Here is a 27613-nt window from a genome sequence, read left to right as displayed (position 1 = left end):
ATACTTCATATCTTTCATGTCTTGTAAATTAATAAATTTATGCAAATTGTCTAACTACAACTTCAACTAAATTCTCCTTGTTAAAGAAAACACATTCTTGGTCAATGCTTAACATAGCTAACCCATTTACCTGTTTTCACCAGTGGTGCTTCTTAGCCATGTTTTAATTCAACGAAGGGAAACCCCATAGGAAATACACTTCAGTTGACACTTGACGTAGTCAAAGCCAACCAGCACATTCAAACTATTTTTGACATGCTATGAGTTCATCAGAAAGATGCGAAGAACGTCATAACTGCTGTTTTAAAAGAAGCAGGCAATACTGCAGTGTATTTGAATATTGTTATAACCACCAATCACATTGCTAGCCAATAGAAGCATAGAAGCAATCATCCTTCCAAATTTTGGAGGTCTCTAGTAATTCCTTACTTGGATTCCTTCATATCATCTATACACATCAGATTTTCTGTAGAGAAATCACCTGCATTTTCAGTGATAAATTTCCATCCGAGTAATATGAGAAGTGTTTCATCAGAGGAATGGAGTGAAAGTACTTCACAGTGTGAAACCTTCTACAATTTAGAAGCCAATGAAGGAGAAAGGGAATTGTGGTTCAGATTGTGGAATGAGGTACATAAAGCACCAGACATAATTAAAAGTTTTAAAAAACAGCGAATCATTTTTCCCAACTATTAGTAAGGCTCTAGTGATACTACTTTCGCAGCCCTGCACAACAAGTACTATCAAGTGTTTTTACCTCCCTTCATCAAATTAAAATATGGCTAAGAAGCACCATTGGTGAAAACAGATAAATGGGTTAGCTATATTGACCAATGAAAGCACCATTGACCAACAATGGTGCTTTCTTTGCTAACAAGGAGCAATTAGTTGAAGCTGTAGTTTGACAATTTGCATAAATTTATTAATTTACAAGACATGAAAATACTAGAAATATATAGAGATAAACTTAAAATGCAATCTCTTGAAAAATTGCACATAATAAAAAATAATAATAATATTATAAATGAACAATTAAATTTTGAAGATTGGTTTAAAAAAATGATAAAATTTGTTTAATATAAGATTATTTAACATATGACAATCTAATAATAATAGCAGTATAAATTATCAATAATTGTTCAGTATTCATTTAATCACTCTTAATTAACCAACCTAACAAATGAAACAAATTTCTTATCTATTTTAATTTTTTAACAAAAGGTGTCCTATAATATCTGATGAAATAGTGATCACATTAAAAGCTCTCATACATCACAAGAAACAAAAAGCAGTAAGTGTAATCTTTATTATTGATAATAATATATATATATATATATATATATCTGCAGTGAAAGTTATAAAAATTTTCTTAAAAGTAACCCTGTCTTCCTCCTACTAAAGAAACAATAATTACACTACCATTAAGATTTCCCATATAAGTATTCAACACCTAAGAAATAAAACTTGAGAAGTTGAAATATTTTTTTCCAATGAGACATCAGATTTTACATGCGTTTCAAAACACTTGTAAAACATTGACCAAAACCTTTCTCAACCAAGAAAACTTTTTCTTTGCTGAAACTTTTTATAAAAGTGAAAACAAAAATGGTGGTTTCAATGTTTATTTTACTGTTTTTTTTTATGAAATTGGAAATATGATATTGTAATTGAAAGTTATATTCACAGAAAAAATTAGTTTTTAATGCTGTGGAATTCATTGCCCAAGGTCTGTTTGGGGGTTTTTAGAATGGTGACCCTGAAAAGGGCCATTTGTGTGTTTGGCAAGGTAGCTGTGAGAAGGGCTGTTGAGTCCAGTCATAGGCCTCTGGAGATGTTGGCTTGATTGAGTTCAGAAAGTTGCAGTTCATCCATTGGAATTGAACTAAGCTTCTCCTGAAGTGGCAATTGGTCTCCTCTACAGCATGGCCTACAGAACCCTGCAGTGTCGGGTTGGCATCAGTCGCCTTACACCACCGTAGCCAAGGCAGTTTTTTCCAAGCAGTTCCCCACGATGGGCCAGCTGCTACTGCTTTCCCCTTGTTAGGTGACCTAAATTGGTCGACTTATTTGGGTGTAGGTCTGAATTTATATTTTGCGTAAGACATAATTTTGATTGGTATGAGTGTAGCACTGATTTAACTTTAAACTCGTTCGTTTTCTGAGGTATTCACAGTCACAAACGGTGCTGTCAAATCTGGACTAGTTGTGGGGTACACATTTCCGCATTTTCGGTTAGTTAGTTTGAGGGAATCATGTTAGGTTGGATGTGAAGATGTCCGTTTGAGGCCTACTTGAAGGTGAAATTTGATATGTATTTTACTGATGCAAATGTCTGCCGAGGCATTTACATCAGTGGCATCCTGACCGAGGCCTGGCTGATGACTGTGAGATGTAATCAGTAAGAGGGTCTAAATACGACCTCTGGTAAAGCCCCTCAGGACTCAGAACGAAAGGGGTGGTGTGGCGAGACCGGTAACGTCACAAGGTGGGTGTCTACCCCTTACAGGGTTGGGATGTCAAAACTTTACAACTGCTTAAAGTCAAACTTAGACAGATAATATAATATAAATCCTCACTTCAAAATATAAAACAAAATGCAATACTGCAGTACTCTATTTTGTTCTCAGTTCCTTGTTCTTATTGTTATTCATTAATGAATCCACCTCAAACTCTTGAAATATTCATTGTTACCCTCTATGCAAATGATAAAACTGTATCTATCTCTAAAGATTATTTAAAACTACTAAAAAACCTTATATTAGCAGTTCAAAAGATTATTCATGGAATAGATTATAACTTTAAATACGGTTGAAACTGTTCTGTTGTATGTTTCAGTAAACATATTATTGCAAACCATATGGATGTAATTCCCATTAATGATTACAATACATTTCTGTTATGCATAGGTTAGAATTTCTGGGTGTTTTGTGGGTGATAAATTCTCATGGGATGATCAGATTGATTTCATTCACAACAAAATCAAATTATATTATTTTGCTTTGAAATAACTTAATAAAATGCTTATCTTTCATCATTATTAAATATTTACTGTGCCTACGGATTAAAAACTTACATATGAATAAAGTAGACCATTATTTAGAAAATTTTAAAAGTTAACTTATTCACATGGATATATTTTCCAAGTGAATGTGTTCATAATAAGGTATAATCTTTGCAAAAAGAAAATATTCTTAAAACAAAAATATCCTCCTCTACCAAACCACATAATAGAACTTTTATTGTGCTATTCATCCCAACACAATGGTGTAAGAGGAAGAGCTTTATTATGCTTCTATAACAAAAGCACATTTCAAAATATAAAACAAAATGAGGTATTTCAGTGCTGTATTTTGTTCTCAGTCCCTTGCCATTAAATTACTGACAAACTAATTTAATAATATAAATAATTTATTATTATTGGGGCATTTATTATAATAGTATGCAGTATTGTAAAATAATAATTTTACAATAAGCATTTATTGTATATTAGTTAACTGACTTACAATAAACAGATACAATCCTAATTACATTCTTTTTTTGACCAAATGTTTAATACTTTGTGTGCTTATAAACATTAGCTGATATCAACTTGAAAACAAGCACATGAGTCACTGAGGATGGTCACAAAGATGACTGAAAACATTTTGAATTAATTTATTAAAAATCATTTTTTCTTACAGTTTGGTGTTCAGTGTATCATTACAATTTAAATTTCAAATTTATTTATTACATCCATGACATATTAAAATGTATGACTTCAGTATTTAATAAATTTATTAGTATTTATATCATTCATTAGTTTTTACCTTATATCATGTTTCCAGTGTTAATGTATATTTATCATGATTCCATAATACATGTATATTTATCTCATTTGCAGGTACATAAATGTCTATAATAGACACATCAAAGAGGATATCATTTTGATTTTGTTTGTAATCTTAATTGAATTAAATTTTTGTATTAAATCATAACAGTTTTTTATATTATATCTGTTGTAGACGAATCTATTTTTGCAGTATTTTATCCATCATTTAAGCTGAGATACAGGAACCAATAATGAAGTGTCTAACTTTTAATACAATATAATATTTTTGTATTATATAACATTTGATAAATTAATATAAACATATATACAGTGTTTCATTTTAATCATCCTAGATTTTCAGCCATTTAACCTTTACAAAAGGTCCAAGGTCATATGTGTGACTACATATTCTAATGTAAAATTTTCTGCTATTCATTGGTGGGGGTAAAAAATAGGTCATCCCATCTGAAAAAAATCACACTGACCTTGAAATAAGTCAAATTCAATGTCACCATGAGATATTCCCGTATCTGCATAACTTTTAAGTAATTTTTTTTGTGTTGAGAAATGAGAAATTTGCCTATGAGAAAATTAAAATGAAACACCCTGAAAAAAGGTCCAAGGTCCATATTGAGACCACATATTTCAATGTAAAATTTTCTGCTCTTTTCATTAGCGAGGTCAAAAATAGGTCATTCCATTTGAAAAAATATAGAAAATTTGAAAAAATATATATATATACAACACACTGGTTTCTGTTTTGAATGATGGACTTTTACATTCATCTTCATCGGTTAATGCTTTTCTTGTGTTTGTGGAATCCCTTTACAACCCTTTATTTTAGTTTCTGTTTGTTGTATGGAATATTTTTTATATGTTAATATTTTTTGTCTTCATCTTTTATTTGTTTTGTTTTATAAGCTTTGACAGCTTTTTTAGAAAATCGTGAAATTAACAAAACATTTGTCAACCATTTTTTTACTATTGTTTTTTGGACAACAATTGTTATGTATTTACATTTTTTGTGGCTTTACTTTATTTTTCTGAATATGATTTTTACGTTGTCTAAATTTTTTTATCTGTTAGATCACTTGGCTACAACAGAGGTTGTTTACTTCTTTCCAGATATTACTTCTTTTAAGATTAGATATTCTTTAAGTAAAATCTAATTTTTTTGTTAGTTTACTTGTGTTATTTTTTTTATAAAGAGTTTTCTCCTTTTTCCTATTTGTTACTTAGCCAATGATGAACTAATGTTTTCATTACTGCTCTACATAAAAAAAACTATTTCAGTTCTTTTTTTGTTTATTGTTTTCAGGTAATTATGACATTCTTTTTGTAAAATTTAAATCTTTACCTTTTGTTGCTTGCAAATTATGGTAGGAGTCATTTACACTCTCCTTGATTTGATTTATTTCTTGATTTGGTTTTTTTCTGTTTTTTGAGGTCCATGAAGCCCTTCTTGTTATTTCTTTTTGTCTGTATAATTTATTTTCAAACTATCTTTTTTGTAGTTTTATAGCATTCTCTTTTCAGCTTTTTTCAAACTTATATAACTGTTATTTATGCATCTATATTACAGTATTGTGTTATGATTTTCGAATAATGATAATGGTTGTTTTGATTCTTATACATACAAAAATTATTAAACTTATCATTATCATTGAATATAATATGATACCTTCTTTATATTTTGATGTTCAGTGAATGATAATCTTTCAAAGTCATTTAAAATTTTAAAAGAAAATTATTGTAAATTATATCACAGTGAAAATTTTATGTATACTTCTGATAAAAGATGAAACAGATTTAATTCAAAAGTATCAGCACCTAATAAAATTATATTAATTTTTAGTTTCTATCGCTTATATACATTTTTTAAATTCTAAAAATGTATATACACTTTCTTTTGTTGCAGCATATCCATCACTTAAAACTCTTGGTGCATGGACAAGAGATCTGATGCTTCGTGTTGACCACTTCTCTCAGTGGGCACTATCTGCTCATCCTCCACTTCTTTTCTGGCTTTCTGCATATACATTTCCAACTGGTTTACTCACTGCTGTACTTCAGGTTTGTACCTTAATTCCTTTTTATTTTTTTTTTGTTGAGGTTTTTAGGGGCATCGACTACTTTGGTCATTAGCCCCGTCTCACTTCAAAAGAAAAAAAAAGAAAAAAGGTTCATAAATTAGCATTTTGATATAACTTTCGAATCCTTTAATTTTGATGCCTAGGCTTTCCTTTCGGCCATCATTTCTTGCGCCGTTTTTCCATTCTATGAATGGCCTCAACTTCTGATGACAGTGTGTCTGAGGCTTCGGACATGGCATCTTCTTCTCTTTCTGATGCCAATGACATTCACTAACTTATATCAGGTGATGAAAGCTTCGTTGGTGCTGTTAACATCGTTGCTATGGAATCTAAACTCGCAAGCGATGCATTTTCGGCGGCTGATGAACTGGATACTATCTCTAAGACTGAGCAGGGGCCGGCTGATATAGACCCTCTCACTGTGGCTGCTCTCTGAGCTATTGGAGGCTCTATGCATACAGTTTTATTGTCGTCTGTGTCTGGTGCTTTCTCAATGATGACTTGCACCTCCATTTTGGTAGACCCAGACTTTTCCTGTACTCTTGGCACAATATTATATTTTTTCCTTTTTCAGATAAATCAAGATTTTTATTTATTATATCAATTGGTGGCGTTTTACAGTTGGTGGCGAAATCACAGGCTTTGCTAGATTTTATGCTGCGCTGACACGTTTCTTATAGCAACGATATCAGTCCAAGAATGAGCCTTCTCATGTTTAACTGACTCTGTCATATGAGTCGACTCAATCTTTGAATCAATGATTCTTTCAATCATTGTCGCAAGACTTGGTGTCATCATATTAAGCAACTGCTCCACATTAATTTTAGATGTGCAAGGGGCAGCAGCTGCTTCTGCATAAGTAGTCAATGGTCGAGGTGTACGTTGACTAACAACTTTCTTCGCTTCAGGATAACTGACTTTTTGAAGCATTTTAACTTCCTGAATGGCTGCTTCCAGTTTATATATTGGGCAGTTCCTTGATCGGCAGTTATGATGCCCTTTACAATTAATGCAGATTGGAGGGTCTTTACATGGATCACCCTCATGTGTTTTCATTCCACATATGCATATTTCCTGCGCTTCACATCTAGCTGCAGTGTTGTCGAATCGTTGACACTTAAAGCATCTCACAGGCTGCAGAATAAAAGCTCGTACATCAAGTCGATGTATGCCAGCTCGTACCTTTTCAAGAAGGTTAGGCCTATTAAATGTCAAAACATGCGAGGCCGAAGGAACAACTTCACCATTTCTTCTCGTGGTTAGTCTGCGACACTGAGTCACTCCCTGACTCGACATTTCTTGTACAATTTCTAATTCTGTATAATTTAGTAGATCGCGGCAAACAACTCCTCTGGATGTATTAAGGGTGCTGTGCGGTTGCACTGATACCGCAAATTCACCGATCTTCTTCAATGCCTGAACTTTCTGGTTTGATTGTCGTTGATAGTTTCGACGTGCAATCCATTAAAAGTTTTACGGATTTCTTTAACAGGACCACCAACACAATTAGCTATCTCTCTAGCGATTAAGAATGGACCAACTTTTTGGAAGTTTCCATTCTCCTTTGTAATAATTAAAAATCTTGGCTTAGGTACGTTATAGCCAAATAAACTTCTCTTTAAGTCTTTACTGATTCTATCAACATATCTTTCTTAATTTTATCTGATTCTTTACTTTTTCCTTTTCGCTTGTGGCGAATCGGAGGTTTCTAAACGAGGGTGTTTACGTGCACCCTCTGCCATGTTTGATTATTCAAGTATGTTCATGAAAGATTATCCCTTCTGCTAGCTGCCGGGGTACACCCCCACTAGAGGGCTACTAACCTTCTAGGTCTGATCCGATACTCTGGTGGAACCGACATATATCCTGGCAGAGAGCAGATGCGCAATCTCTGCACTGACTCCAGGCTCCTACTCACCGAAGCTTTCAGAGCTCCCATGCATCAACATACATGGGCATCATTGCTACATGCTTGCCATCGCAGGGGCCATGTGGACAACAGAAGGGTCTACATTACACCTGCAATAACATTGACCCTGTCCGCCACATCGCCAGCTCTAAAAATGGTATGAATCCATTTCCAAATCGTTTGTTTGTCTATATCCAGCAGGTGGCCGAAAAATCCATTCCGTCTGGTGTCCTGAAGTTGGAAACAGGTCAAAAGTAAAAAAGCATAACCGAGGAATTTACTCGGAACCCTGTTAGCCAGCTATAAGTATTGTACGTACGTACTGCTGTTGCCGCCCTGGACGTGGAACGTAGATGTTGTGTTCCAGACGTGGGGATAACGTACCTCAGGGCATTATAATTATTATTATTATTTTTTTTTTTTTACGGGCATCGACTACTAAGGTCATTAGCCCTCGTCACATTCTTAAAACGAGGTTAGTATCACCATCATGGTCGTCATATGTAAGGGTGTAAAGTGTCCTTACATTTTATTTAAAAGCACAAACAAAAACATTAAGACACAAACAACAAAAACAAAAAGAACACTTACAAGGTGTAAAGGGCCCCGATCTTAAAATTTGAGATAAAATTCTCAAAGAACATGAAATTAATAATACAATGCCATTATCTCCTTCTACCTGTTTCGTTTATTTATTAATTTAGCACCTTCGGGACGACCAGAACCGCCGTTAAACAGTATATCAGTCGCCCCAGGAAGCCTTGGCACCCTTTTTAAATAGTCCCGTAGGACGTAACCCGTCGGGATCCTCCCAACGTCAAAACAACAATCTGACCACCTGTTCAGGACGGCCAAAAAGCCCCTCGGCGGGGAGGCTGCCCTTCCCGGTCCTGACCTACTTGGCTACAGGCATGCATTGCGCTTACCCATAGCCTAGCGCCCACAGTCCACCCTTGAGGGTCCTCCATGCCATCATTGGACACACCCCGACTCCCTGCTCTTGCATATAGGCGAGCCAGGGCGGCCTAAGCAGGGGGCTACCTCCCGTCACTATACGTGCCAGGCTTCGAGACTCCTTATATTTATAAAACTACCCTCAGAGTTTCTTTATCACAGCTTTAAATTTTCACTTTTATAGACGTTTAAGAAGTCTACTGGCGTGTAAATATGCAACTATTTTTCTTTCATTTCCATTATCTAAATCAGCAGGAATATCATTTCTTAGCAGGAACCTCTTTCTGAGGCCCTCATATATGGTACACTCTTCTATTAGATGCTTAATTGTAAGTATTTTATTACAAGCACTGCACATTGGTCTCTCTTCACCGGTTAACAAACATGAATTTGTTAATCGCGATTGATCGATTCTAAGTCTGGTCACAGCTACTTGTTCTCGGCGAGTCAAATTCACGTCGCTTTTCCTATGGAGAAGTTTTCATTGAATTTTGTTGTGTATTTCAACCCCTCCAATCAGTATTCCACTTGTTTCTTATTATGTTAGTAAGACAGTTTTTAACATCTGCCACTCGTAGAGGAAATGCATCCAAATTATCGCAGACTGTTGCCTTTCTGGCAGCTTCGTCTGCACTTTCATTACTTGTAATACCAGCATGCCCTAGAGTCCATACAAATACGCATCGCTGTCCTCGTTGATTTAGAACGTATAAAATGGACAGGATGTTTGCAATTAGGACATCATTAATGTTCTTGTTCCGAATTGCAACAAGTGTACTTATAGAATCGGAACATATTAGCACACTCTCTTCGCAATAGTGTTCAGTGTAGCGAAGAGCTTGCTGAATTGCTGTAAGTTCTGCCGTGTAGACATTGGCCACATCTGGCAGTTTCCAAAAGTGGGCATCTCCATTTACATATATGGAGCATCCAACACCATGTTCGGTTTTAGAACCGTCAGTATAAATTCTAATATGTTCTTCGTAACTACTGACGGTTGCCAAAAATTCCTGTTGGATGATCACTGCTGGTTTCTTTTTTATTTCTCCTTGAGAGAGATCCAACCTTGTATTTACCGCTGGCAAGAGCAATGGCGGTATTTCTCTAGTAGAAATTGCTAATGTATCTGGAATGGCAATTTCGTATTTACTTCTTAATTCGTGGTACCTAATTCCGGCTGGTCTGGAATAGGTAGCACGATGTTCGTATAATGCAGCCATAGGATAGTTGTTGAAAAGTTTATTATTTATATGGGCAGGATAAGCCCATATATTTGCTGCGTATCTTAGTAAAATGATCTCTCTCTTCTATAATGTAGTGGCATTATTCCGGCTTCAGACATCAGACTAGCCGCCGGACTTGTGCGGAAAGCGCCTGTTGCATATCTTATTCCGCTATTATGAATTACGTCTAACTTTTTTAAATGCGACTTTCTAGCGGATGAATATACAATACATCCGTAGTCGAATTTCGATTGAACCAATGCCTTATACAATCTCGATAATGTCTCTTTGTCTGAGCCCCAATTTAAGTTAGATAAACATTTTATAATGTTTAGGGCTCTTTTGCATCTATCACTCAGTCCTGTATATGTAATCCCCACGTAAGGGATTTATCCAATACTAGTCCTAAATATCTTGCGTTGTCTTTATATTGTATTGGATTATCACCAATTGTCAACACAGGACTTTGACGGCGTGCCCGTAACACATATGTTCACGCCATCAAGGAAGCCAAACTCAAGTTTTGGAAAGACTCCATGCGAGAATTGCAACGCGATCCCTGGCAGCTCGCAAAGACTTGTTACAAGCCAAAGCCATTGCACGTGTTGTCCAGTGTTCGATGCGGGTTAGGTGGTCGTGACCACACAATAACATCTGTGGCGACTTACCGGGCGTTCCTGGATACTCTGTTTCCAGATGCTCCGGAGGGTGAAACACCATTCCCTGGCGTTCGGACCGTGGAACCCGAAGATATAGACCGAGTGGTTTCTCAAATGGCATTAAAGAAGGCACCGGGGATTGACCAACTTGACCCGGATATTTTCCATCATTTATTGCCTGTCATAAGGGAGCCTCTCGGCAGGCTGTTCACGGGATGCCTAAGCTGGGGCTGCTTTCCGGGTTGCTGGAAGGTGGCTTTGGTAAGGGTACTCCTGAAACCTGGAAAGGATCCTGGTGAGGTCGGCAGTTATCGACCCATTAGCCTCTTGCCGGTCCTCGGCAAGTTGCTTGAAAAGCTGGTTGTGGAACGGCTCGAAGAAAGCATCGATATGAACCGTATTCTAAATCGAGGCCAGTATGGCTTCATGAAAGGGGTTGGCACCGAGGATTGCATCTTAAATGCTCTTACCGAGGTGGAAAGCTCCGACTGCAAATACGTTTTGGCTATTTTTATTGATATAGAGGCAGCATTTCCTTCCTTGTGTTGGAGTTCTGTCCTCTATGCTTTGGAACGCCGCAATGTTCCCGAAGCCACACAGGCCGTGGTAAGAGACTATTTGTCTAACCGTACGGCTCTGTTTAAAGATGCGCACCTAGTTGTGGAAAAATCCGTCACCTGGGGAAGCCCGCAGGGTTCCGTTCTCGGTCCCCTGCTGTGGAACCTGGTGTTTGACGGATTTCTGGGATTGACTTTCCCAGAAGGAGTCACGGCCCAGGCTTTCGCTGATGACTGTCTCCTTTTAGTTCGTGGAGATTCACGACCACAGCTAGAAAGCAGAGCGCAGTCGGCCTTGTCAACCGCCGAAGGCTGGATGGACATGCAGAATTTAAAGATTTCTGTGCCCAAAACGAAGTTTATGCTTCTAAAGGGCGCAGACAAATTATCATGCAGTCAAAATCCCCACATTAAGTATAAAGGCTGTGTAATCAGCCGAGTAAGGGTTCATAAGTACCTAGGTGTTTTGTTTGATGATAAGTTGCTTTTTAGTAACCATATTAAACAAGTTGCGGCGGACGCTGTCTCTGTGATGCACAAACTTAGAAGGATTACTCGGAAAGACTACGGGCTGTCGGGCCGCCAAATGTACTTGGTGTACCGAGGCGTCTTCGAAAGTATGATCGCATACGCGGCGCCAGTTTGGACGCATAGGTTGTAAAGGAATAGAGCACTACTTCAAAATTTAAGGAGTGCCCAGCGCAGAGCCATGATAGTATGCACTGGTGTATTTAAAACAACCTCCTACTGTATTGGGAAAGGCTCTCCCAATCGATTTAGTGGTGAAAATTCGGGCAGTCATGTGGAAGTTGCGAAGAGGTCGGGAGGCCGAGGCATTTGGGATGCGGTTTCGAGCCGGGCCAGAACCGGACCGGAACGGTGATCACAATGCACCGGAACAAAATTTCGTCCAGTTGCCCATCTCCCGTCTGCGGAAAAGGTACAAATCCTCGCGATGGAGACATGGCAGCTTGAATGGCACACCACGACTAAGGGAAGATCCTTGTATAGTTTTATACAGGATCTGGGGGGATGGTATGCCTCTAGTTCCTTTTTAAGGGCGTCGGGTGCCCAGGTGCTCACCAACCATGTTAATCTGAACCAGTATCTGTTTCGGTTTCGCCTGGTGGCTGATGAGTTGTGTGTCTGCGGGGAGGTCCAGTCGAATGTACATATGATGTATGACTGCCCTGCTCTTGGGGGGGGGGGGGCAGAGACCGAGCCACCCTGGAACTTAGAGGTCAGGGGGAAACCTGGCCGCTCACAAGCGGCGAGAGCGGCACTGTCGGACCGTGTGGGAGTTCCTCGATGAGGTTGCTATGTTCAACCGTCATCATTAATTTTAAGGGATTATTAAATGTAATGTAATTGGACTCCTACAGCTCTGCTGCTGGAAACCAACCTTGGGAATATGGCTGGCCATCAGCCAAATCGGCTCCAAGCCCTGTTAAATGGTGGACAGGTACTAGCTGGCATACAGCGACCGAGGCGTGGCAGCCAAAATTGCTGTCTTTTACTTATAGACTCGAATAGTTTTAATTTGTTACAAGGGGTGCGCCTTCCCGATCTAGTTTTATGTTTGACAAGTGAGCGATTGGGACACTTAAGCGGGTGTTGTACGGCACCTTGCTTGATTCGATCACGCACGTTAGGTAGCTCACTAGAAGCTTTTAGGATTTGGGTCGCTAAACCGATTTCGAGGCACAGTAGCCGTTCTTGGCACGGAACATTTGGTCTATGCTCTAGGGCGACCGAATGGGGTGGTGGTGGGAGAAATGCCAGTTAACCAAATACATCCGTAGTCGAATTTCGATTGAACCAATGCCTTATACAATCTCAATAATGTCTCTTTGTCTGAGCCCCAATTTAAGTTAGATAAACATTTTATAATGTTTAGGGCTCTTTTGCATCTATCACTCAGTCCTGTATATGTAATCCCCACGTAAGGGATTTATCTAATACTAGTCCTAAATATCTTGCGTTGTCTTTATATTGTATTGGATTATCACCAATTGTCAACACAGGACTTTGATGAGGAATTCTCTTCCTACAAAAGTGTACACAGCACGTTTTTTCTGGTGAGAATTGGAATCCGTTATTCCTTGCAACTTCATTTAGAGCGTTGATCGCTCGTTGCAATTTGTACTTCACCATAACAGTCTTGTTGCTGGCATACACAATTGCCAAATCATCAACATAGACGCTTTTGCTGATTTCTACTGGAATGGCTAATATCAATTTATTAATGGTAATGGTAAACAAGGTACCGCTCAACGGCGAACCTTGTGGTATGCCATTTTCCAAAATTCTTACAGATGAATATTCATTATTCACTCGTACTTGGAAAGTACGGTCATTCATATAGTTGCTCAGTAAGACTGGCAGATTGCCACGAATGCCCCATTCATGTATCTGGAGCATTATACCATGACGCCAGGTCATATCGAAAGCCTTCTGAAGATCAGAGAAGACTCTGACACAATGTTTCCTTGTAATAAACTGTTATATATAATGTTCTCTAAGTTGATCATTTGATCAGTGGTAGAATGGTATTGCCGAAAACCTGCTTGATACGGTGATATCAGGTTTTCTTTTTCCAAAACCCAGACGAGTCGATTATTAATAATTTTTTCCAGAATTTTTCCCATAGCACACGTCAACGAAATAGGACGATAGCAATTGGGATCTGTTAAATTTTTATTTTTCTTTGGTACTGGAACAACATGAGCTTTATTCCACTGCTGCGGGTACATTCCATCCCGCCATATTTGATTATAAAGTTTTAATAATCTGCGTTTTGCAGTGGTATTCAGCTGCCTGATCATATTATAATGGATTTCATCCGGACCAGCAGCTGTGTTACCTGCTTTTTCCAACGCTTTCACGAATTCTTCCATTTTAAATGGTACATTATATGAGTAATTATACTCAGTTCTAACATTTAGTAGACCTTCGAGTTCTTCTTTTTTGGTCCGAAAACCTTCCTCGTAGTCGGCCGTTTTGCTGGCCTTCTCGAAGTGATTGGACAATAGCTCTGCGATTTCGTTTGGAGTGTCCTTAATTCCATCTTCATCTTGAAGGCTAGTTATGGGCGCAAAATTTTTACGCCCACAAATCGCCTTCACTTTCCTCCAAACATCTGACGCAGTAGTGGTTCTGTCGATGGATGACACGTATTGCTGCCAGGATCGTTTCTTCGAGTCAATCATAAGACGTTTTGCATACGCCCTGTATTTTTTAATGGCAATAAGATTTTGTAGGGTAGGACGTTTCTTGAAGGCGTTATACGCTCTTTTCTTTCTTTTAATAGCTTCACTTACTTCTTCGTTCCACCATGGAACTGGTTGTTTCGTAAGTTTCCCAGAAGTTTTGGGAATGTATCTCGATGCCGACTTAAGTATCGTATTTGTTATAGCGTCGACATCGTCCCTGATAACTCCAGTTGTTTCAGGGAGTATTGTTCTAGCTGTGAAGCTCGTCCAATCTGCCTTTTCAAATAACCATCTTTTAGAGATGGTATATGTTTTTCTTGTAACATCAGTTACAATTAGCACCGGGAAATGATCGCTTCCATGCAAATCGTCTAATTCATGGAAGCTGTACCTCGGTGCTATCGATCCGCCTATAAGTGCAAGATCTATACAGGACGTCGATCCATCTCTGGCATTGAAAAAGGTTCCTGATCCATCGTTTAAAATAATAAGTTCTGAATTTATCAGGAACCTTTCCAGTTCTCTTCCGCGGGGATCTACTCGATCCGATCCCCAAAGAGAATTATGAGCATTAAAGTCACCCACCAGTAAAACAGGTGGGGGAAGCTCAGAAATTAGTCTTGTTATGTCATCCTTATTCCAATCAAAATTCGGCAAGTATATGCTGCAGACAGTGACCTGAAGCGGATGTTTCATTCTAACGGCGACCGCTTGTAGGTTTGTGTTTAGAACAACGGCTTCGGTGGTAGCTTTGGTCGATGTTAATATGGCTACTCCACCTCTAACTCTTACATTTGGCGGTTAATCTCGCCAAAATATATCGAATCCTTTTAATTTAAAAATTTCATTTCGGCGGAAATGCGTTTCTTGCAGACATATAAAAATCGGGTCTACATCTTGTACCAAGCGTTGGAGCTCATGGATGTTTGAAAAACATCCATTGATGTTCCATTGTACAATCGACACGCTAATTTTTAATTAAATTATTGTCTGGATTTGCCTTTCGGCCACCCTTTTTTCCTTATTTTCTCCATCTTTCGAACAGCATCGTGTTCGTGGAGAAGGTCGTCGCCCGTAAAGCTTCCGGTCTCCGAATCGGAGACCACCGAAGCCGCCGACGACGACGTGCATGGATCGGCACCGGTTACAGGCGCCGATTGTGGAGCGGCAACCTGACCGACCCCAGACACGGGGGTCGCACCGGTCACCGCCTTTAGAAGGGGGGGACACTCGTCCCCCCTATGAAATTTTTTGTGGCCTCTGAGGCTTAGAGGCCACTTCAGTTACAGGAGGCTTGGGAGACTCCATAACAGACTCTGTAGCTGTTACTTTCTTTTCATCAACTAAGATCTCACTAAGACGGACTTAGATTTCTGCTTTAGTGTCTGTTTTCTTCTGTACTGGAGCGACTTTCTGTTTTGGAGATGTGTCTTCAGGAGGCTGTACAATTATTCTTGGCTTAACAGATTCTTTAGTGCTGAGAGGCTTCATTTTATTTTCAATGATCCTCTCAATTATGCCAGCCAAGGTAGGTGCAAGTTTGTTGATGATTGTATTCTCATCTACATCCACTGGAGCAGGAGCAGGAACAGCAGCCGCAGCCTGAGCATAGGTTGTTGTTGCTCTAGGTCTGCGGGCGTTTACGATTTTCTTTGCTGCAAAGTAGCTGACCTTTTGCAGGGTTTTTACTTCCTGCACAGCTGCTTCGTCTTTGTAAACAGGACAGTTCCTGGATCTACAGGAATGCTGTCCTCTGCAGTTTATACAAGTAGGAGGCTCCTTACATGGCTCTCCTTCATGAACTTCATCACCGCACACACATATTTGCGGCCTCTCACACCTAACAGCGGTGTGTCCAAAGCGTTAGCACTTAAAGCATTGCATTGGTTGCGGGACAAATTCCCGCACATCCAACCGATGTATGGCCGATCTTATCTTCTCCGGTAAAGTAGGCCGGTTAAATGTAAGAACATGGGATGCTGAAGGTAGGACTTCGCCATTCCTTCTCATGTTCAACCTCCGACATTCTAATACTCCCTGCGGTGCTAGTTCTTCAACGATTTCCTGCTCCGTACAGTTAAGAAGATCCCGACAGACCACAACACCCCTTGAGGTGTTGAGCGTGCGTGGGGATCAACACGTACAGCCAATGCTCCAATTTTTTTCAGACCAAGGATCTTCTGAGACTGTATATCATTTACAGTCTCTACATGAAGTCCTGTGAAAGATTTCCTAATTTCCTTAACAAGGCCTCCAGCACATTTTGTTATTTCTCGAGCAATGAGGAATGGACTCACCTTCGAAAAATTACCGTCTTCTTTTGTAATAACTAAGTATTTTGGCTTTGGGACGTTGCTTTTGAAGAAAGCTTTTGGCAAGCTTTTCCTAGCCTCAACTTCAATTTTCCTAGATTCTGCGCTCTTTCTCCGTTTTGCCTCAGGCGAAACGGCTGGTTGTAGACGAGGGTGTTTACGTGAATCCTCTGCCACGTTTGGTTGTTCAATATTCATGAACGGTTGATCCCTTCTGTAGCAAGGCTAGCCGCCGGGGTACACCCCCACTCCAGGGCTACTAACCTTGGAGGTCCGATCCGGTACTCCGGTGGAACCGGCATATGTCCTGGCAGAGAGCGGATGCGCAGTCTCTGCACTGACTCCAGGATCCTACTCACCGAAGCTTTCAGAGCTCCCATGCACCGACATGCATGGGCACCGTTGCTACATGCTTGCCATCGCAGGGGGCATGTGGACAACGGAAGGGTCTCCGTTACACCTGCAATATCATTGACCCTGGCCGCCACATCACGAGCTCTATGAGTGGTATGAGTCCATTTCCAAAATCGTTTATTATTCCATTTCCTGCAGGTAGCCAAAAAATCCAGTCCGTTTAGTGACCTGAAGTTGGAAACAGCTCAAACTTAAAAAAGCATAACCGAGGAATTTACTCGGAACCCCGTTAGCCAGCTATATGTAATGTACGTAAGTACAGCTGTTGCCGCCCTGGATGTGGAACATAGATGTTGTGTTCTGGACGTGGGGATTATCTACCTCAGGGCATTATTATTATTATTATTATTATTATTATTATTATTATTATTATTATTATTAATATTATTATTATTATTGCCAGTATAATGGTTAAAACTGTAATACACTCAGAACACATCTGCAAACTGCTTTAAACATAAGTTTGGACCAGTAAATCGGGACGTATATGCTTCCTCCAGTGATCTGCACAATTAAAGGCTTTAAATTTATAACCCATATAAATTGCATTGGCATGTAAACTATGCAGTTATGTGCTATTTGACCAACAATGAAAAAAATCCATGTTAATTTATTATAATTTTACATTTAATAAAAAAAAGAAAAAAGTACATGTAATGATATCTTCAACAGAAGTAAATGATTCCAATTGGAATCATTAGGCTGGAAAGGGTTAATAAACAAAAAATGGATAGTTTTATTCTAAAAAAGAGATATTCAACTATCTAAGCTGGTGTAGTAAAATGGAGCAACATATCAGTAATTCTTAACATCTCTTACATCTACTTTTTTAAAAAGGGATTATTGTCATTATCTTCCAAGTTTTAGGAAATGTATGTAACATAGAAAATCTGTGCTGAACAGCACAGTCAAAAATATAATTTTTCTTCAGAGCAAGAACAAAGTTTTAAAAATCTCAAGGTGGAAATAAATGTTGCGTCATCATTCTCTCTTCTTAAGATATTTTTCCTTTTTTTGTGCTGATTTAAAATATAAAATCTGAAAAACTTAAAACAAGAAAATAAGTTATTAAAATTTATTCCAATAACTTAATTCAATAATGTGGAAATGGAAAACATGCTTTTCAAATCACAGAGATCAAGACTCAGAAAATTAATTTAAAAAAATTTGAGTTGTGTTTTACATATTAAATCATTTTTTTTCAGTAATCGTAAAACCTTAACTCTATTAACACACCAAGTTTGCAGAAAAATTTATCATTACTAAAATAATAAAATAAAATATTAAACATTTGAGTCCTTTATAAGTAATTAATACTTATCAATTAAAAAATATTAAATGTGTAAATTAATAATTTGAGGAAAATTGAGACATAACTCTTAAAAGATCTGGACAAAATGGAATTTTTTAAACAAATTGAAATTATGGCAATCTCAACCTTATTAAGAGAAAAATTATAAATAGAAAGAGAAAAAAAATCTCCAAATAAAAATTCATTATTTAATACATTAGGTACAATCTAATTAAAACTAATAAAATAATTTGCAAAACCAGAGGCCATGTAGAAACCATCCCTACAAAAATTGAGATTTATGTCACAGTTCACCACTCTCTGTGCTTTTTATTTTAGAAATTTTTTCTGGTCTTGAAATGCTCTTATAAGAACATATAACAATTGTTATTCATCTGTTTTAAATTATTTCAATATTATTAATTTTCAAGATGAATATAATGCCTTTGATTTTTTTATAATATGACAAAACTTTTCTTTCTGTAGTTAATTTTATTGCAGACTTAAATATGATTTGTATTATTTAAGCAAACTTTCTTCTTAGGTATTAATCACTGAAAAGTCAATTTACAAAAAGAAAGCTTAATAAGAGTGGGAGATTTCAGAAAAGAAATCTCAAATGATTTGTTAAACTGGAGCTCACTGTTGTGAACTCAGTTTGACAAAATAACAAATTGTGGTGGTAATAAAATTTTACATAATCATCTATGCAAAGATCATATATTATATAGTCTACTTTCCCATAGCCAATACAGTTCGGGGGTGCTACTTTTTTCAGTAAAACCATACAATGGTTCTGGAAAATAATGTTCAATTGAAACAAGAGTATCAAATTTCTCTCTTCATAAACACAATATTACTATTGTTTATTGTAGTATTACTGTGCATCACCAAATCCACTTTCTTATTATTTATCAAAATTTTACAGTATATTTTAAACTGGTCATAACCTTACCTGTATAAAAGCCATATTAGCTTATATTCCAAGAAACTGTCACAAATATAATTATCTATGTGACAGTGGGGCAGTAATATTATATTATTACTGTGGGTGAATCATTATCCACAATGTTTTTGCATTTATGTTTCTATCAACAACACTGCTCTTTGTATACAGATAATTACACATTGTTTCCAACCTAACGATTCTACATACATTTAATTCAATCATCAGATCTATTGTTGCAACTGTAATGTTAACCATGGTTAGATCATTTTTCAATTCCACCAAAGAAGAGTAGCATTCAGTTATCTGTTGTTATTTTCTGATCTGATTAAGAATCAAGGGTTGAAATTTATCAAATACTAATGGACCCAGCAATGCTCTTCACCATTGCTAAATTTGAGTGGATGAATTAAATAAATTTTGTATTATATTTGACAAATTATATTATGAAAATAATATAATTTGTCAATACAATTAATATTGTACATTTTAATTGTATTTCAATTAAATAAATGAAAAACATTACAATGCTCTGGGATATACAATGTTTTTGTGGTACCTATAATAACAAACATCTCATACCCGACTTACAAATTTACGAAGCTAATAAACATGTGAACACTCCTGGGACAAATAATAATAAATTGTGAAATTTTCAGTGAAACTGATTAAGTAGTTTTTGAGTTATTAGGGCATACACAAAATGAAGATTGCCTTTAATTTATTGAGATTTTCAGCACAATATGAGTACAGTGATTTACCACAACAGTACATATGGGAATTGAAAATTTCACAAATAATTGCTCAAGTGTTGCACATGAAATAGGACCCAGATCCCCATCAATGGTTACAACTGACAACATTCAGCATGTACATGTCATGGTTCTAAAAGACAGATGAGTAACTTTTATAGTGGTAAATGATATACAAATTAATCATTATTTCAATACTGTACTAGAGTATCCATGAAATACCTTCAAGGATCGAGATTTGGTAAAGAGAAAAGCTGACATTCACCTCCCTGTGGTAGAGAGGTTGCCACGATTGTATATATTAACAGTTATTAACAACTGAAGAGAATTACTTCTAGTATAAGAAGTTCCCTTCATTACAATTACTAAGAGGGTGGATGAGCAGTACTGAGTACAAAGCACTCTATTGCCCTGGGAATGGAAAACTGCCCTCAAAAGCCAAGGAACTTTGTAACTTCTTTAGGAAATAACAGTATTAGAATACAGAAGGCAACAATAAACCACTGTATTTTAAAGATCCTAGAGATCGTGCATTACTCTATGATGCTGATTTCTTCTATTAAGTGTTCTGGAGTTAAAATAGCTTCTCATTAGGATCTTCAGGAGAAGCAACAAAAGAGGTTAAAGGACTGATCACCTATAGGAACTTGGAATTTCAAAACGGTTTTACAGAGTGGAAAGTTAGACATACTCAAGAGGGGAATAAAGATGAATAAAATGTATGTATTAGGAATGAGATATATTAGATGTGATAGAAGTTACCACATTCTACTCTGGAAGAAAGAGAGGAGAAAACAGAGTAGTAATAGTTATGAGGAATGAAGTACCAAAAACAGGTGAGTAAGCAAAAATGGAAAAGTGTGTCATGTAAATGATAGATTAATATTATTAAGAATTGGGATGTTACTAAAAGATTTAGTTGTAGTATAGCATATATGCAAACATCAAATTACAAAGAAGATATTGAAAAGATGTATGAGAATATTGAAGATGTAATAAAATTTGAAAAGGGCTGCTATAAATTGCTGATGGGAGACTGGAATCTGTGACTGGAGAAGGTGAGGAAGAAAGTGTGCTAGGAAAATTTGGCTTGGATGTAAGAAATGGAAGGGAAACAGATTACTAAAATTTGGCTAAGAGAAAAATTCATTTATAATGAATTCAGAGACTATAAAAGGAGGAGCTAACCACAGATATCCCCTGGGGATAAAGTTCACTGTCAGATAAACCATATCTTAGTGTGCTGGTAAGAAAACCAATTGATTTCCAGTGCATGAAAAATTATCAATATTAAAATGTGAAGTACAGAAGAAATTAAAGAAATGAAGAATGAAAGATCAACTGGAATAGATGAATTTCACATAGAATTTTATAAATGGTTAAATGAGGAAAGAATGGAAAAAATAGTGGAACTGTGTAATAGGACACATCATAAAGGAGAATGGCCTGAAGACTGTAAAAATGGTAACATACCAACCAATTCAAATAAAACTGGTATCAGAAAATCTAGCAATAAGTTTAATAGCTCATGTCAGTAAGTTTAATAGTCCATGTCCCTAAAATATTGTGAAGAATCCTAAACCAAAAATTGTAAGATTAATGGAAGAGAATGCAGGAGAGGAACAATTTGGTTTTAGGAAAGAGAAAAGAAACAGAGATTGGTTACAGTATCCCACTGGGATACTAAGGTTGCTTGGAGAGAGATATTTAGAGAGAGAAAGATGATTATGTTTATAGATTTTAAAAAAAAACATTTCTTGAAGAAATGCCTTCAGAGTCAAAGATCAAAAGGTAGAATGGAAAGACAACATTAATTGAAGAAGTATATTTGAGACAGCAGCAGCAGCAGCAGTGAAAGTGAATAAGAATTTAAGTGAATTCAATGAAGCAGGAAAATTTAAAACTGGTATTTAGATAACTTTTTATTTTAACATAAATGTTTCTACAGCTTTCTGTTAAGTAAGACATAAGTTTTTATTTTTTTGAAAATATACTTGACAGGAGAACACCATTATGATTATGACCTGCACACTCTTGAAATCTTAATTGTAAATTTTCCATTAGTCATCATGTTATGACGACTAATCCATGCAACTTATAGAATTTTTAACATTAGCTCTGCTAAAGGTTGCATGCAAACAAATCAGGAGATCTAGCCAGCCAAACAACGTTCCCATTTTTCAATATAATGTGCTTGCAAAGAGTTCTCTTAAAGCAGTAATAGACATAGAACTTGACCACTAATTGATATGACTTGTACCATCACCTTGCTTGAACCACATAATTTATGGAAATTTAACTAATTCTTGCCCCAAAACTGTTGCGACCATCCTTGTGTAACATGCTGTAGTAATAGTTGCAGCATTTCTTCACTCATCATTTCTCATCATTATTTAACTGGGTTATTTCTCATCTGGTTATCTAACTGGGTTAACTGCATACATGGATTGTTGCTCAACCAAAAAACGTTTTTCTGAGGGAGTTTGTTTTTATTGAAACAAACCTAAGCAATGATGAAAGAAGTCAGATGAAAAGCAACAAGATTATTTTGAAAAAGTTATGTGATAAGTTTTTTTATTTTTATTAAAATAAAGTTTATAACTGCACTGCAGATAGTTATTGACTCACTCTTATGTATTCTTAATATTAATACGTCATAACTAAGGCTTTCAAACAATGTATTGTAAGGTATTAAAATGTAATACAATGTTATAGTTCACAACTTGGAAATAAATGTTAACCTGCAACTCATTGTTAGTTCACAGAACCCTAATAAACAATGTCAGTATGACAACACCCTCTGCTTTATGGAAAAGTGACACTTCATTCCTAGGCACCATCACACCCTTTCTTACAGTCGTCTGTCATAACTTTCTTCACTAATATCAGTTTCTGAGTACATTTTTCCAAGCTTTTCTCCAATTTATTATGAAGAATTACTTCTTATCAACCACATTTCTGGAATTTAAGGGCAGGCTTTCCTTAGGAATAATTAGTAAGGTAAAATTAAAGACTCCTTTTCTGTAAATAAACAAGTACATATAAAAAAGAAAAAATTCTTGTAAAAGGAAAGAAAATTTTTTATCAGTCTGTTGTTTAAAATCTTTTATCAGTCAGTGTTTTTCACCAATTGCAAAACACTGTAAAATGTTTTACAAAAGTTAAAAACTCTAAAATGTTTTACAAAAATTAAAAAAAGTATGTAAATACTACTAAATTATTTCATTTCTATAAAATCTTTTTTAGATGTTAAAGTATGTAGAATGGTGTTGATGAAGGTATTAAATAAAATCATTAGTTACATCAAATGAAATTAAGAAGTAGCATTATTTTAGCTGACTTTTTTTACTTTACTGATAAGACTACATAAAAACAAAAACACTTTGTAAGCCATCATTTTTAGAAATTTATATAATAAATATTTCCATACAATATTGTTATTTTAGTTAATGTAGTTTTTAATTCAATATATCTGGAAAAATGACACGTGAGTTTCCTTTCAGACATCAGCTCGTCACTTGAATGTGTCTATTGATCTACTGGGATGGGAATTTTCTCCTCAAAGTATACCAGAAAGTGATATTACAATACCTCCTGCTGTAAGTTTTTAATTAAACAAAGAATATTAGTATGCTAAAATAATAAATATTTTTTTTTATTAATTTCATTAATTAAATTATTATATAAAGTTTATTATGCTATAAAATCTTGCAGAAACTAATCTGCAGGTATATGTAAACTTTTGCAGTATAGTTATTTTACCTGAAAAAGGATTATTTTTAAACATTTATTCAATTTTAATGAGTAAACAAAATTATGCGAAAATAGAGAAATAAAATAAAAACATTTTTGGTAATGTGAATGAAATAAATTTACAAAAATGAATATGTATGTTCATTTATATATATATATATATCTTACCCTATTAAAGGGCATTTGTATGTGTGTCTGTCTGTCTGTCTGTGTGTGTGTGTGTGTGTGTGTGTGTGTGTGTCCATCCCCCTTAGATTAGCACATAAAACACCAGTAGTCCAAATGATGTCATTCCGTACAACAATAAGTAATAATTCGTTAGTACATGTCTCGTGGTGATCAAGTGTGTACTTGTTATATTATTACACATTTATTTCTTTAATCAGTATATATGCAAAATATATATTATTAATATATATATTTTTTTTTATTTATGCAATTGTTTTTCTTCATAAAATAATGAACTATAACCAAAAAGTAATTGCTCAAATTAACCATGATACAACTGGAAAACTGTTTCTTCTGACCATCCTTCATCATCCTTTTCTGATCTCATTTATAAGTGCAAACTTTTGAATGGAGATAAGCAAGGGGAAACAATTCATATTCCAAGAATAACTTTGATTGATGAGAGTAAACAAGGGTTTTAATTGAAGAGAGTTCAGTTTCCTGTGCGATTAGCTTTTTTTACGACAATTAATAAGCCTGAAGCGCAAATTTTTGAATTAGTTGATATTGATTAAAAAAGAAGTTTTTGGACATGGACAGGTTGTATGTTGCATTATCAAGAGTAAAAGCATGGAGTGGAATGAAAGTGAAATTGCCTTCAGAGCATAGAGATAAAAGAGTGAAAAATTTTGTTTTTAGAGTAATTTTGGATGGTCTAGATTGATAAGTGGAGCAGTGGTTTTTGTTTATTGAAGAGTTTAAACGTGCAAGTGAATATTTTGTTTTGAAGTTAAACTTATTTCCTAATGAGGAAGGGTCCTAACTGAATGATGATGAACCCAATGGTCCTCTTCAGCGTCGGTATTTTAAATATAATAAAAAAGTTGCCTCAAGATTTTTTGTTTGTATGTTTATTAATAAATTTCTTTGTGTTTTTGTTTGTCTGAGTTTTTATAATTATATTTATAAATAAATTTAAATTATTCTATATCATTTTTTAACTTATCCTTATTTTTCCTTTTTTTTCTCTGAGCCCCTCCAAAAAAAAATTCAAACTCCAGCACCTTCGCCTAAATCAATCTAAACCAAATTTAATTGGGAAGATTTGCTGATATTTTTTCACTTTTCCTTGATCAATTTTCATCATTATAAAAAAAGCATTTTTACACAAGAGGTAATCAGTTTTGGACGCCTAATAATCCCATTCCAAAATGCTGCCCACCAGGAAAACCTCCCAGAGGGCCTAGCTGCAAAGGGCACGCCAAGAGAAGCTAGTATATACATAATTTTTTTTAAGTGTTATCAACTTTTGATCATTGAAAAGAAAAAAAATAGCAGTATATTGTGAAACAGTACCATTGCAAATATTCCTTGAAAGTAACCCGTTAGAATGAGTGAGTGGATGCTTTAGGGTGACGAACAGAATGTTTTGCAGGTAACTTGTATGTGCATTACTACTTCCTGAGACTGTGTGTATTTTCACCCATTCAGATCCCTGATCCTTAAGCTGAGGAAAATCCCAAACCCCTCAACAACTTGCTCAGTGATCCAGAGTCCTAAATCCATAATTAGTTACTTGATGTTCTCCTGGGTTGTTCAATTTAACAAGGGCATTGCTTGTAGGATATATGCTGAAGTTGGATAGGCAAGATACTTCTTGCCAATTACTTATTTTAATATTCATGGACTGGATTTTCCAATCACAATCACAAAAGCTAGAGCTGAAACACCCCCCTCCCTTAGGACAATTCCCCAGGCACTACTACCAGTATGCCAAATTCTTTCTTTGTGATAAATGATTAATTACTGATTAAGAGAGTGATTGAAAAGATTAAGTTAACTTGAAAAAAAATCAGGAATTATGAAGATAATATTATAATTTTACCCGTACATAAAGCCATGTTTTTCTGACAAGTAATTTGAGGAATAGTTTTGATTAATCCTATTCTATGAGGGGTGTGATATATGCAAATAGGTTAGGATATTATATTCCATCTGTATGACAATTCATATATTTGTAATAAAGAAATCCAGAAAATCATTTCAAAGAACTGTGGGCAGTTAGGACAATTAGGAGAACTGGTAATAAATACTCATATATATAAGTTCAGTTCATTAACTAACCTGTTTATTTCTATGAAACATTTTTTTCTAATGAAACAATGTTTTTATACATTCTTTCCACTCAGTAAGTGAACTTTGTGGAAATCTAAAATGAAGTGTGCAAATGGAAGATTGAAAGTAACAATTTATCATATCCAGTAGTTGTAAAACGCTACTATTAATTATGCAATTAGGCATGTAATGATCATGAATATGTAATAATGAAAAAGAATTGTTGGCATAATCTCATTATTATTGTTATAATTTGTTAAAATGAAATCTTTAATAAGCAATGAAAATTATTTAAATTCATCTAAATACATATAGATTTTTCAGAAGTTTATATAGCTATAATTATGGTATTGTTGATTAGTCATGGTTTTTAAATGATATTGTTCACCCATATGAAAAATGTATTGATGATTTCTAATAAGTAATGCCTTTTGTTCATTATTAAATATTGCTTTTTTCTTGTATTTTAGGAAGGAGTTTTTGTTCGTGGACTTTTCCTTGAAGGTGCAGGCTGGAATAGTAAAGCTCTATGTCTTGCAGAACCTATTCCTATGCAACTTATTTATAATATGCCTGTTATACATTTCCGCCCTTGTGAACAGCAAAAAAGAAGACCTAAAGGTTGTATTTTATTTATATATTTTCATTTTGTATTTATTAATTTTTAATGAATTTTTATTATACCTTCAAAATATTTATTCTAATTTTTATGTATTTTTTTTTTTAAACAACCAAAATTAGTGCACTATATTAGAACACTCATCTTACGGTAAACTTTTACTGTTCTCAACATTGTAGCGCTGTTGGATCAGTTTTTTATCAATTGAATAAGCTATACCTGTTCCTGAAAAGATTTATAATTATAAACTAATATAATCTAAAACGGCAATTGTACATTATAATTATAGATATAATCAATAATTATATAATTATCTTCAACTGCATCGTATGATAATTTTATAAGTTATATACATTATCATTGATGTAGTCTATATTAATATATATATTTTTTTTTATCAGTGGATAAAAAAAATCTTATCCAGCATTACTACAAAATTCAGAATAATTAAATAAAACATAGAAGTGGTTTATAGCCCACAATAGATAAAAGTGATGTGAAATAATAATTGCAACTATGTAAAAATAGTAAATATAATTTATAATAATAAAATCATTGTAACAATAAACATATTTCCTAATAAACTTTTCTGCAACGCCAGTTATCAATATCTAATATAAATATGTAATATAATTATCATTAAAATTAAAAATAATTATAATTCTATAATTATACACCAGTCTGGATAAAATATTTATTGTCATCTTTATGTTTGTGGCTTGTGATTTTTTATTTTAGATAAATTTGGAGCCTGACATAAAACTTGGCCCTTAGTTTTACTTGGTGAATCACTCTTAGATAGAAAACATAACCCCTGACAAAAGCCCC

The 27613-nt window shown here is 35.4% G+C and overlaps 1 protein-coding gene across 1 annotated transcript in view; it reads left to right on the top strand.

Moving 5' to 3' along the window:
- kl-2 (dynein heavy chain 2, axonemal kl-2) overlaps positions 1-27613 on the top strand; it is a 408181-nt gene that overhangs the window by 379837 nt on the left and 731 nt on the right. Inside the window, exons 80-82 of the mRNA XM_075354141.1 lie at positions 5727-5881; positions 23634-23729; positions 26637-26787. Of these exons, the coding sequence (XP_075210256.1) occupies positions 5727-5881; positions 23634-23729; positions 26637-26787 (402 nt within the window). The remainder of the gene's footprint in view (positions 1-5726; positions 5882-23633; positions 23730-26636; positions 26788-27613) is intronic.

Source organism: Lycorma delicatula, chromosome 1 (genome assembly GCF_047948215.1).
Source record: "Lycorma delicatula isolate Av1 chromosome 1, ASM4794821v1, whole genome shotgun sequence".
In the NCBI taxonomy this organism is placed as follows: domain Eukaryota; kingdom Metazoa; phylum Arthropoda; class Insecta; order Hemiptera; family Fulgoridae; genus Lycorma; species Lycorma delicatula.
This window is presented reverse-complemented; position numbering and strand designations above follow the sequence as displayed.